At 36.8% G+C, this 13317-nt stretch overlaps 1 protein-coding gene across 1 annotated transcript in view; it reads right to left on the bottom strand.

Annotated features, from left to right (window-relative positions):
• Positions 1 to 13317, bottom strand: part of epha6 (eph receptor A6) — a 264591-nt gene that overhangs the window by 7197 nt on the left and 244077 nt on the right. Inside the window, exons 10-14 of the mRNA XM_022674654.2 lie at positions 12880 to 13005; positions 8887 to 9072; positions 5586 to 5647; positions 3108 to 3317; positions 507 to 656 (exon numbers count right to left, since the gene is read on the bottom strand). Coding sequence (XP_022530375.1) covers positions 507 to 656; positions 3108 to 3317; positions 5586 to 5647; positions 8887 to 9072; positions 12880 to 13005 — 734 coding nt within the window. The remainder of the gene's footprint in view (positions 1 to 506; positions 657 to 3107; positions 3318 to 5585; positions 5648 to 8886; positions 9073 to 12879; positions 13006 to 13317) is intronic.

The raw sequence follows: 13317 nt of genomic DNA, 5'->3' as shown, positions 1-13317 counted from the left end.
TAAGAGCGTTTTAGACCGCTGGACCACTCAGCAGCAAAGCTTACTCCTAACAATTCATTATTTAGTTGAACATTAATTTAACGTGGCCTGACGGTACCTCCTCCAAATTCTAATACCATTCACTTCACTTGCGTGCAACCTGAAAAAATCTGGAGTGGACTTTATTTCAGTATGTGTATTCCCCTATCAATCAAGTGGAATGGATTCTTTCTCGACGCAATAGAAACAGTGCTAATAACTAATATTTGATGTATCCAAAACAATTATTATGGCACATTCCCTTCTGATTTAATGGCCTCCCAACTTTTTTTGTAAATAGGATAGTAAAATAATATAATAATAAAATAAATGTAAAAAAAAATCCCAAAACTAATAAAAGAGAAATGAAATCAGGAACAGGAATCAATTTCTTTCTTACACCAGGTGAAAAAATATATATATAATATATATAATAATGTAGGTAATAATAGCTAAATCAATAGGCATAAAAATGTGGCTCAGCTCACATCCTGATTGGACATTTCCCAGTAGGGGCGCTCCCCGTATGACATCACTTCCCACATGACGATGCCGTAACTCCAGACGTCGCTGGCTGAGGAGAACTTTCTGTACTGGATGGCCTCCGGAGCCGTCCAACGGATGGGGATCTTCCCTCCCTGAGAAAGAAATAAAAATAAAAAAAATAAAAACAGCTGCATGATTTTTTCCACATCACGACACAAATCCTGCCAAAAGTAAAAGTACAGTAAGAACAGTAAAAACAGTAAAAACTGCTGATAAAATAATATATTTTATTCATGAGATATATATTCAATGATGTACACATTCAGTGCATTGCTTTTTTGCTAAGAGAAAGGGCTGGAGTTAGCCCTAATGGTTTGCTATGCTTGACATCACATCCATGAAGACTTTAAAATTCAGCTTTTTCTCCAGCGTACCAGAGGCAGAAAGAGTGAGCGGTGAGTCAGAATGCAGGCAGAGGAACGTAGGTGTGTACTTTGCCTCCCCAGCAAAAGAAGAAAACAACAAAATCTGTCCAAGGAGGAGGAAAGAGATATTATTCCCCAGCCAGCTTTCACACATGGGGTTCATATGGGTGGAATGTGGGAAAGCTGGGTCCATGTGGGAACAGGTTCTGAGTGGGTTTGTACATGTGTTGTTTCTGGGACCCAGCAAAGCTTTCCAAATCTCAAACGAGTCCTATTTAGTGCCCATTTGCTGTGTGATGTGACGTATTCAACCCAGATGTTTAACTTCTCCTGGTTCAATCACTGTAGTTGGTTTCTATGTTCTGGTTCAGTTAATGAGTTTGTTCACTTGGAGTGTTTCTCCCTCTGTTTGGTTTGTTTTCACACAGGCATTAACCTAAACACACCCAAGCACAATGTCTCCTCTGATTGGTCAGAGCTGACTGGTATGGGAGCAAAAAAGTAAATATAGTGAGTAGATACTGTGTTCCAGTGTGTATATCTGTGCAGTGTGCAGCTGCTTTAACACAGAACGCTGAATCGCTTAAACGCAGAAACGGTGCATATTTTTAAACACAGTGTTTTCAATAAGACATGCAGCACAGATGTACAAGTAGTAAACAAAGTTGCATGGCTGTGAGTGTAACAAACGGGAGCAGACGGGGAAGCGGACTTATATGCGGGTAAGAACAAGACTTTAATAAATAACAAATAAACAAACAAAAAAACAGGGGAATAAAGAATATAGATAAGTACATAAACAAACAGGGAAAACCAACAAAGAGCTAAGCTAAACCGAAAGTGACTAAACAGGGCTAGGGAATATATACAAGGATAAATACGTGAATATGTACAAAACAAGGAATAGGAACAAACAAGAGATATAAACAAATAATAAAAACTAAGCAAACAACTAGAAACGTAGAGAAGAGCAATAACGAAACGTGGCAAAACAATAGCTATGACGTGGCGAGACAGACAACGTGGGAAGGTGCAAACACCGACAGCAAACATAGACTAAGGGAACCTATATATAGTAACATGAAACACTGAACACCTGGGGAAGGGGCGGAGCTACAAATTAGACACACGTGATAGAAAAAAACTGGGGAAACACTCTAGGAGACGGGAAAACACAGGGAAACATAGCGAGGGCGTGACAGTGAGCAGTAAACGCAGCACACACTGCATATGTAAACAGCATGGAGCAGCAGCAGAGACAGCGTTTGTTCGTAGCAGTATATTATCTGTTTAATATACAGTCTTAGACTAAACTGCTCCTTATACAGAAGTATATTTGATAGCTGGGTCAGATCGAGACCAGATTACCATCTCACTACAAGTGAACCGCTCCAGAGTTCGTTTGCGCAGTAAAACCACATAACTTCAAACTAACTTAAAAAAATCTGTTAACACTGATAATTCCAGATCAGTGACAGGAATCAACCCAAATTATGCATGTTTAAAAATAGATGTAAAACTAGACAAACATAATGAAACAAAAGGTTTGATGGACATAAACTGTTTGATTTGTATTCAGGATTTGTATTGATTTCAAATGAAGTTCAGGAAAGAGACAATTTTATGATTTTTTTTATTATATTTTGACAGTTGCAGTTTTACTTGACTCATTTTCTATACTTTCTATTACAATTATAATTATGATTTTCAGTAGTGTTCCTTATCAAACATAAAAGCTTTTTATGTAATGCTCAAATAGAAATCCTTAAGATTTAGGGGTGTAATGTCAAATTAATGTCAATAATTGACAAAAATCCTGGCCTGTTAAGAGGTTAAAAAAGTGCTGTGGAAAGTTTTGAAAATCCTGTATTTTGGTAGATAGACATGTAGGTAGGTAGGTAGATAAATCTGGATGTGTAACTGCATGTTAATGCAAACACTAAGAGAAGATCAGACCACTTTCCTTTCCTATGAGCTGTGATTCACAATTCCTTAATGTCATACATTTAATACATCATACTTTCATTATCGGGGGCAATCACGGCCATGTCTGCGGGTTCAGCCGCTCTGTAAGGAGCCTTATGAGGTTTCTCAGATGTATATTGAAATTCCGGAGCAGGAAAATGTGTGTGAGTGTGTGTGTGCGTGTGTGTGTGTGTGTGTGTGTGTGTGTCTCACCGTGGTGGTGTAGGCTGCCTCTGGGTCGTCCTCCAGCACCCTGGACAGGCCGAAGTCCGACACCTTACACACCAGGTTGTCATCCACCAGAATGTTCCGGGCTGCCAGGTCGCGGTGGACGTAGCCAATGTCGGACAGGTACATCATACCGGAGGCAATGCCGCGCAGCATTCCAACCAGCTGGATGACGGTGAAGTGCCCGTCGTGTTTCTGCGAGGAGAGAGAGAGAGAGCTCTATATTCAGTCAAGTGAGACCTTATCCTTTCACAGGTAGATTACAGATGCTCTACACTACACTGAATAAAGTAACGCACTGATAAATGTTGTGTTAAATGTGTTTATCACCGCCGTATAACACAGTCAGGACACTGTAAAACATAAATGAATGTATATAAATACAGAATTAATTGAGTTGCAGATATTATATACTTATATTTTATTCAGAATAGAGCACAAAACCCATATGAGATGTTGAAAAAGAGACATTTTATCATGTTATGAAAAAAATTAACTCATTTAGAATCTGATAGCAGCAAAACATAGGCATAAAATATATATTTTAGGAAGGCAGAGTCTCTCAGAAGCAAAGATGGGCTTCGAATTCTACAATCTTCTAAAAACTGTGCATAGAAACTGTGAATTAATTCTAGAAAAATGGTTACTCAACATAAAATGGTGAAAACTTTGCATCCCCCCATCCACAGTAAATAATACACAGCATATTTGACAGTGTTAAATGAACTCTTTAGATCCCACTCTCTATAGTGTTATAAAATGTGAGCTACACCACAGAATAAATTGCTTTTTCATCCTATAAAAGCTTTATTTAGAACAAAAGGGACCATAAAAAATTGTCAAAAAAAATGGTTCTTCCATAACACAATAGCTCTTGGGTGGAGACCCTTTACCACCATCCATCCCAACACCAAGAGGGTGAATAACGCTCCACCAGGGGAACCACCACAACTAAATCCTGTTTACATACAATCACACATAAGACACACACACACACACACACACACATAATAACCCCAAAGAAAAAGTAATGCAGAGAGTTAAGAGTGCTAAGAGTGAGAATCAAGAATCAAGCGGCTGAATTACTGAAATAAACAAACTTTTAAATTATATTCAAATGTTTTTAGATGCCCCTGTATGACCAAGATATTCCTCATCATATTCAATCATGTATTGTTCCTGGTATCTTTGTATTTAAAATTGTGTTTTATAAAAAAAATAAAAAATAAAAAATAAAACATTTAAAGCCTCTCTCTGCAGGAGACACTGTTTCTGATCTCCACCTCTTGGCAACAAATTAAAATGATGGCCCACTGTGTTGAAATGTCTAGCTACCAGGGATCTGTCCCCTTTTCTTCCTAATTGTCCATTTTTATGCACAAATTCTGGCCTCCAGTATAAATATGGTGGGTATCACAGCTCTGCTACTCCCTCATCATTAAAAGCCTCATCATAATCACAGCTTAGACACGTGGTTCAGGGCTGGCAGCTCTCATGATATAATAAAAAACAATTCTTCTTAAATGGGTTTGTGTGTATTTTGTCCTAAGCACACTGAGAAAAGCCTGTGGGGTTTTATACTGTATGTTTTAATAAGTACAATTCAGTAATTCTATTAGTGCTCTCCTACTTTTCTCTTTCTTTATTCTCCTTTTTTTCATATTCTGCTCTTAAAAAATCAATTCACAAGAAGTGAGGCAACTTATTCTCCATTTTCATAACTAATTAAAAATAACACTTTAGTAGTCAATTGTAGGTCTCATGTCTAGTGCTATTCCTTTTTTGTAACATAAAGCTCTGAAAAAAATAAGAGACCACTTAAAATTGATGCGTTTCTATGGTTTTGCCAAATTTAAAACCTCTGGAATATAATCAAGAGGAAGATGAATGATCATCAAGCCATCAAACCAAACTGAACTGCTTGAATTTTTGCACCAGGAGTAAAGGCATTAAGATATCCAAAAGCAGTGTGTAAGACTGGTGGAGGAGAACATGATGCCAAGATGCATGAAAACTGTGATTAAAACCCAGGGTTATTCCACCAAATACTGATTTCTGAACTCTTAAAACTTTATGAATAATAACTTGCTGTTGTCCGTAGTTTATAGCATTAAACTACAATATTATTTTTACTCAAACTTCATATACCTATAAATAGCAAAATCTGAAAAACTGATTTAAAAACTGAAGTGGTCTCTTAATTTTGTCCAGAGATGTATGTTGTGGTATAATAGAGTTTCCCAGTCACATTTGTCAGTCACTACATGAGTAGTTTACAATACAGAAGTGTCTTCTTAACTCAGTATAAATTTTATATATATAATTTTTTATTTTTGTGACATATGCCATGGGCGTAAAAGAATTAGGAGTGCTTGTATTGCTAACTACTAACAAACCAAACAGCTGTCGCGTTACTGTTCGCGTTCACAAAGTGTGTTAGTTACTGTTTAAAGAAGACCTCACCCTCAGAAACGAGTCCAAGGATCCGTTCTCCATGTACTCTACCACTATCATCACTGGACGACCTGCACACAAAAACAGGACAGCAGTCTTTATTAATACATACTGTAAAATACAGGTGTAAAACTGTGTGAAATGAAAAAGGCCACAAACATAAAAAACGGCAAAAGATACGGAAAGAGACATGCACCCCTTTTTTCCTCTTTGTTTTTCTCATTTCAGCTCTTTAGGTCCAGTCAATAATGGGGAATGGTAAAAAATCCAGTGTACACAATGTTGCAGTACACCCTTTAAAAAATCACAAATTAAATAAACTGGAAAAAATGTAAAAAAAAAAAAAAAAAAAAAAAAAATATATATATATATATATATATATATATATATATATATATATATATATATATATATATATATATATATTGTTGAAAAAAAAAAAGAGGGGGTAGTTAGAATCCCGCTCGCCATCAGTTGCCGGAGCCCTAAGAGAGCACAATTTGCCTTGCTCTCTCTGGGTGGGTAGATAGTTCTCTATTGCCTCATCACTCCTAGGGTGATGTTGATCAGCACAAGGCGTCTGTGAGCTGATGTATCAGAACCGAGTCGCTGCGCTTTCCTCCAAGAGCACTGTGATGCTACTTGGTAATGAAAAAAGGAGGCGGAGTCTGACTTCACATGTATCGGAGGAGGCATGTGCTAGGCATCACTAGTGATAGAGGAAGTGCAGCTGATCATTGGGGATTGGGAAGAAAAGCGTGATAAAAAAAGAAAAAAGTATGGGGGACTCCTAGCAAACAATTCATTGGTTAACAGTTTGCAGCTTGTAAGAAGCAATAGAAACAATATAGGTATTCTAACTTTGGTATGTATATGTGTATCTACAGCTCTGTAAAACGATGAGTTCCTTTGATTTTACCAAATTAAAAAAACTCTGGAATATAATCAAGAGGAAGATGGATGATCACAAGCCATCAAACCAAACTGAACTGCTTGAATTTCTGCACCAGGAGTAAAGCAGCATAAAGTTATCCAAAAGCAGTGTGTAAGACTGGTGGAGGAGAACATGATGCCAAGATGCATGAAAACTGTGATTATAAACCACCAGGGTTATTCCACCAAATATTGATTTCTGAATTCTTAAAACTTTATAAATATGAACTTGTTTTTTTTTTTGTTTGTTTTTTTTGCATTATTTGAGGTCTGAAAGCTCTGCATCTTTTTTGTTATTTCAGCCATTTCTCATTTTCTGCAATTAAATGCTCTTAATGACAATATTTTTATTTGGAATTTGGGAGAAATGTTGTCTGTAGTTTATAGAATAAAACAACAATGTTCATTTTACTCAAACATAATAAACCTATAAATATCTGTGTCTATACTGCACAAACTGATCACCGCAGACATAACAGAGTTATTTTGATGCAGCAAGCCAGCCTTGGCATTTTCCTATTGGTTTATAATGTAAGTGACTTTTCAGTCAATGGGTTTGTGCTTTTATTTATGAAAAGGTGGGCTTGCTGCTATTTTCTGTTCTGAACTGAAATCACTGTCTGTAGTTAAATCCATTTGTTCTCCACAGATGCAGCAGACAGATAACTCGCTCTAATCGTGTCTCTCCTTATCTCACCGACTGTAGCCCCGCCCTCTTTCTTGCACAGTGCACCTGAGTTCACCCTCACCTGCCCCAGCATCACATGCCCCTCACCCTGTATATTCACTGCTACAGCTCCTGCTACAGCTCCTCTCAGCCTCTCTTTCTGATGCACTCGTCTGATTCCTCTAATTACCTTCAAACTGCCTGAGCTATTAGACTGATTAGCCAAATCTCTGCTGAGGATGGGCTGCAGAGAGAGAGAGAGAGAATAAGAAAACAGAGATGACAGATATGAAAATGAAAAGATAAAGGACTCAGAGAGAGGTAGCTGTAGTCGGAACACAGTTTAGAGAGATGCTGGAGATGCTGGAGTGCATTTGAGGCTGCTGACTGTTTGCTGTGTTTGTGTTGATTGTGTGCATCACAAAACTTCAGAATAGCATCTGATCATGGCTTTGATTCTGCAGCAAAACAGGAAAAAACGCCGGGCTCGGCTTCATCAGAGATGATACAGATCATGTATGTGACTTATCCAATGTGATATATACTGTACAGGCACTATATTTCTATATATATTTCTATATTTAATGGATCTCTTGAATTAATGGTATTTTTTACCTTACATTATTTTTACTTTTATACTTTAAGTAGTTTAAAATCCAGTACTTTTACTCTTTTACTTAAAGAATAAAAAGCTTGAGTTCATATTTCAAAACATACTTCTACAGAAGTATTTTAACCCTAGTATCCATACTTCTACCTACAGAGTAATGGATGTCAATAAATAATCATTTTAATTTTCATAAATCCATGCAGTGGACGGAGATGCACTGGCTGATATAAGGTTTTGCTGTTGAGTTCTATAGGAGCAACATGACAAATAGTGTATGCAATAATAGAAATTCAGTTATACATATATGCAGCTCTGGGAAAATTTAAAAGACCACTTCAGTTTCTGAATCATATTCTCTTATTTTGCTATTTATAGTTATATGTTTAAGTAAAATAAACTTTGTTTTTTTTTTTATTCTATAAACTACAGACAACATTTCTCCCAAATTCCAAATAAAAATATCGTCATTTAGAGCATAACCCTGGATTTTAATCACAGTTTTCATGCATCTTGGCATCTTCTCCTCCACCAGTCTTATTCAAGCAGTTCAGTTTGGTTTGATAGATTGTGATCATCCATCTTCCTCTTGATTTTATTCCAGAGGTTTTTAATTTGGTAAAATCAAAGAAACCTATTTTTACTCATTTTAAGTGATCTCTTATTTTTTTCCAGAGCTGTATATTATATTCACAATGCCGGCGAGCATTTACAGTTTAAAAAGGATTGAAAACATTTAATAAGAAACTAGAAATAATATGGAACAAAATAGTAAAAATAATAAATAAATGAAAATCGACATTTAATAAAGAATAATAAAATATATATTAAAAAGAAAAAAAGGACATTTTAAAAAGACCATAAAAATTGACACAAAGAGTAAAAAAATTATAAAATATAAAATGAAGAAAAAGATAATAATAGTAAAATGATAAAAAATGAATAATAACGCACAAAGAACATAGAAATAAAAATAAATAAATAAAAAAACGAACTAGATACGTAAATAAATAAACATAAAACAATTAAAAATTTGAAATAATAAGAAAAATATAAACTCATTCAAATAACTCATTTATAAAAACTCATATTTAAAATCTTACTCTTAGTGACCACGCCCTCCAGTCTGATGATGTTGGGGTTGTCGAACTGCCCCATGATGCTCGCCTCCCGCAGGAAGTCCCGCCTCTGCCGCTCGGTGTAGCCGCCCTTCAGCGTCTTTATTGCTACGGGAATTTCCTTCTTTCCTGGAGTTCGGAGACGACCTCCACACACCTCCCCGAACTCACCTACACACACACCCACAGACAAAATGATTATAAAATAATCTGAGATGAAACTCACTTGCAAACATGAACTCTCGTCACTAGGTGGCAGTGGAATAATAACAGAACTAAAATATCACAGACCATAATGCCTATAGGTCTCCCTGAACCAAATTAAAACACACCAACATAAGAGAAGCCACCCTGTGCACCAGCCCACCATCTACAATGTTGATTATCAGTTTTGTGGCAGCCATAAATTATATACAGTACCAGTCTGTCAGTTTGGACACACCTCTCCTTCTCTTTTAATGTGTTTTCTTTCTTTTTTATATTTGTTATACTGTAAATTTAACACTGAAGACTATATTAAAGCTCTATAAGAATACATTCTGAATTATTTTGTATAGAAAAAGTGTTAAATAAACCAGAATATGATTCTAAAAGTAAGAAAAAGTAAGAAGTGGAATAGTTTTCTCAGGGTGAATCCCATTTCTCCCCTTGGCCCTACCCCTTACCCCTACCCCTCTGTTTTGCGCGTGCACGTCAAGGGGTAGGGGTGTCCCGATTCCTGTTAGGATGAAGTGGTAGGGGTAAGGGGTAGGGCTAGTTAGCCCTTCAAACGGAGATTTTCCAGACCCACACTTCGTACCGAGGGGTATGAGAATGACTGGCAAGATGGCGGAACAAGCGACCAAAGAAAGTATTTTCCATGTTCAAAATTACGATTAGCACTGTATTACCTTAGTTTATTGTGTAGTTTTGATGTTTTATGGCTGAATTCTTCGTAACAAGCATAAAAAGTTCGCTAGTAGTTCGTTTCGGTAGCTAGCTAGCTAGCTAACTTTCCCGTTCCACCTTAAATGGTGCAACAGACGGCAGGCGCTACCGCATTTAAGGCGGAACGGAAAAAATAAATCAAATAAAAAATAATCAGAGCTAATTTCAGCTCCCCATCACAGAGGAATTAAGGAATGGACAATATTAATTAATTTCTGCACCTCCTGCCCCCTTTCTGTACACATACAATGCCCTAAAGTTAACTAGTTAACCAGCAGCTAGGCTACTGAACTTTAGCGCTCCACTGCTATCATCACATCAGCCCAGCAGGGTCACCTACACACCACTGCTAGTAGCCTGGTCATAAATCAGTGCTATTTATTTATGTATTTATTGTTCATTGACAAACGTCATTGTGATATACCAGCGATTCCTCTGTCACTGAGGACCCATATTCTTGCACATTATATTGTTTTTGTAACACATTACCTGCTCCAGGACCAGTGTTGGGAACCAGTGTGATATACAATTTCTAGTATATTATGGAGGCTATTTTCAATAAGATTCACCTTTCACCGGGTGCTTGAAGGGTTGTCCCAATTCCTTGGGGTAGGATTTTACCCCTTCCCCTTGTAACTCCGTTCCAAGGGGAAGGATTACACTCGAAAAGAAGGGGTAGGGGTAAGGGGTAGGGCCAAGGGGAGAAATGGGATTCACCCTCAGCGTCTTGAAGGTGTTGAACAATTTGTTTCTGTTCCTTCATGCTGTGAAGCTCCAGCTCATCCCAATTAAATCACCTCAAATCACTTTTTTTTTACTGTTTACTACATGATTCCATATAATACTAATCTACTAAGCTAATGCAGGAAATACATTAAAGTAGCAGTCCATTTTATTTTGTTTCTAAACTGAAATCAAAAGCATTTCTGAGTAGATAAGAGATACAATATTGTGTTTAATGGTACCAGTATGCTGAAGCCATCCTCCCTGCTAAGCCTAATAATATATTAATCCTAAAAACTGGGGTGTTGGGTTGTTTTTTATGGGAGTTCTTCTGGCCACATCATGCGTCTTTACGTACTTACGTCACACGTACAGCCTCTAAAAGAGGATCCGGCTCAGTTTTACTGAACGCGAGCGGCTGGTGGAGCAATGGAGACTTCAGAAGAGGAAACTCAGAGCTCAGTAGCTCATTCACTCATAGTAAAACCAAAGAATGGAGTGAAATAGTTTCTGACTGAGCGCTCTCTCTCTCTCTCTCTCTGACTGAACATAACCTGGAATCGGATTCATTCACTCTGAAAGGAGACCACATCCCACTCGCCCAGTTTGAAATGATGCTTCCGCATGCTCGGTGCAATTACAATTACCCATTCTCACCAGAGAGGGCCCTAAATCCCCTATATCCCAAAACTTACAGACATCAGCTTTAAACAAAGAAATAAATAAAGAAAAACATTGAATGAGAAGTTGTGTCCAAACTTTTGACTGGTAGTGTAAAAAAAAAAAAGTTAAAAATGATTTTAAATGTATTGCTATAAATGTAAAATCAATCTAAACCCACATGATTTAAACCACACATGAAAATAAATATCACAATAAATAAAAAGAAAAGAAAAGATGTAATTACTTCATTAAAGATTTATTCAATAATATCCGCAGGAAAACTCCTACAGTGTTTATTTCTGTCCAATCTGACTAATTAATCACTGGCTGTGTATTAAAAACACACACACCAAAAACTAGACACTAGACAATAAAATTCTTTATTTATTTCTTGTTACAATGAGAAGTTGAGCAATGGCAACTTCATAGAAGATGTGTATAAAATATGTATACAGAGAATAGAATAGAATTGAACTTTAAACATATTTTTTCATTTAATACAATGTCTTTCAAAAGCAGATGACAAAAAAAATCTCTCCAAACCATCACTGATCATCAGTACATTTTACATTTTATTTGTAAATCAAGGAAGCAGAGTCTGGAGGAAGAGTGGAGAGACACACAGTCCAAACTGCTTGAGGTCTAGTGTGAAGTTTCCACCAATCAGTGATGGTTTGGAGAGACATGTCATCTGCTGGTGTTGATCCACTGTGTTCTATCAAGTCTAAAATCTTACAGCACTTACTGCTGGCAACTTTTAAGGAGATGCAGATTTCATTTTCTAGCAGGATTTGGCACACTGCCCACACTGCCAAAAGTACCAATTGGTCTTATATAAAATTCTACTTTTCCAATTTTGGCGGTTTTATTGGCTGTTATCCATAATCATCAACAATAAAATGAATAAACGCTTAAAATAGATCACTCTGTGTTTAATACATCTACACAGCTCTGGAAAAATAGGGAGACCACTTCAGTTTCTGAATCAGTTTCTTTGATTTTGCTATTTATAGGTTTATGTTTGAGTAAAATGAATATTGTTGTTTTATTCTATAAACTACAGACAACATTTCTCTCAAATTCCAAAGAATAATATTGTGATTTAGAGCATTTATCTGCAGAAAATTAGAAATGGCTGAAATAACAAAAAGAAGCAGAGCTTTCAGACCTCAAATAATACAAAGAAAACAAGTTCATATTCATAAAGTTTCATAGAGTTCAGAAATCAATATTTGGTGGAATAACCCTGTTTTTTAATCACAGTTTTAATGCATCTTGGCATCATGTTCTCCTCCACCAGTCTTACACACTGCTTTTGGATAACTTTATGCCTTTACTCCTGGTGCAAAAATTAAAGCAGTTCAGCTTGGTTTGGTTTGATGGCTTGTGATCATCCATCTTCCTCTTTTGGTAAAATCAAAGAAACTCATCATTTTTAAATGGTCTCTTAATTTTTTCCAGAGCTGTATAATATATGAGTTTTACAACCTTTCGATTTTTTTGATATTTTTTGAGATGCACTAATATATATATATTATATCATAGTGTATTATGTTCAAAGTAGGATTTCAGATTTTTTTTAAGACAGTGAAAAATACACATAGTGATTATTGTTAGATAAGCTAAAGCATTATTTAGACATTAGACAAGCTGCACAGCTCATACCGGCTCCGATGACCCTCTCTATCCGGATCCGGGAGGGGTCGATCTCTTTGGCGAAGTCGTGCACAGCCTGAGAGGGATCTTCATAAGTGTCTGGATCCACGTAGGTCTTTATTCCTGGGAATGGCACTGAAAAAAGAGAAGAAAATCAGACTGATTCAGAACTGATTTAGCCTGCTAGTGCTTGTAGCATAACTGTTTAGCATTAGCATTGTGTAGAAGGCACACCTGCTGCTCCTCCTGATGGGCTGGATAATTAGCTGATGAGATGAATCAGGTGTGTCAGAACTACAGTATGTAGAGCTGGAGCTCCACAGGACAAGGACAAACAAGCAGTGTGCAGCAGGCCTGTATATGAGTTTCTTATTCATATAAAGCAGCTCTGAACTCATACAGATAATGATGGCACCTGCGGGAGGTCTGTGTAGAGTTTTTATACTA

This window comes from Astyanax mexicanus, chromosome 21 (assembly GCF_023375975.1).
Source record: "Astyanax mexicanus isolate ESR-SI-001 chromosome 21, AstMex3_surface, whole genome shotgun sequence".
Taxonomy (NCBI): Eukaryota; Metazoa; Chordata; class Actinopteri; order Characiformes; family Acestrorhamphidae; genus Astyanax; species Astyanax mexicanus.
The sequence above is the reverse complement of the archived record's forward strand: the minus strand, read 5'-3'. Positions and strand labels throughout refer to the sequence as shown.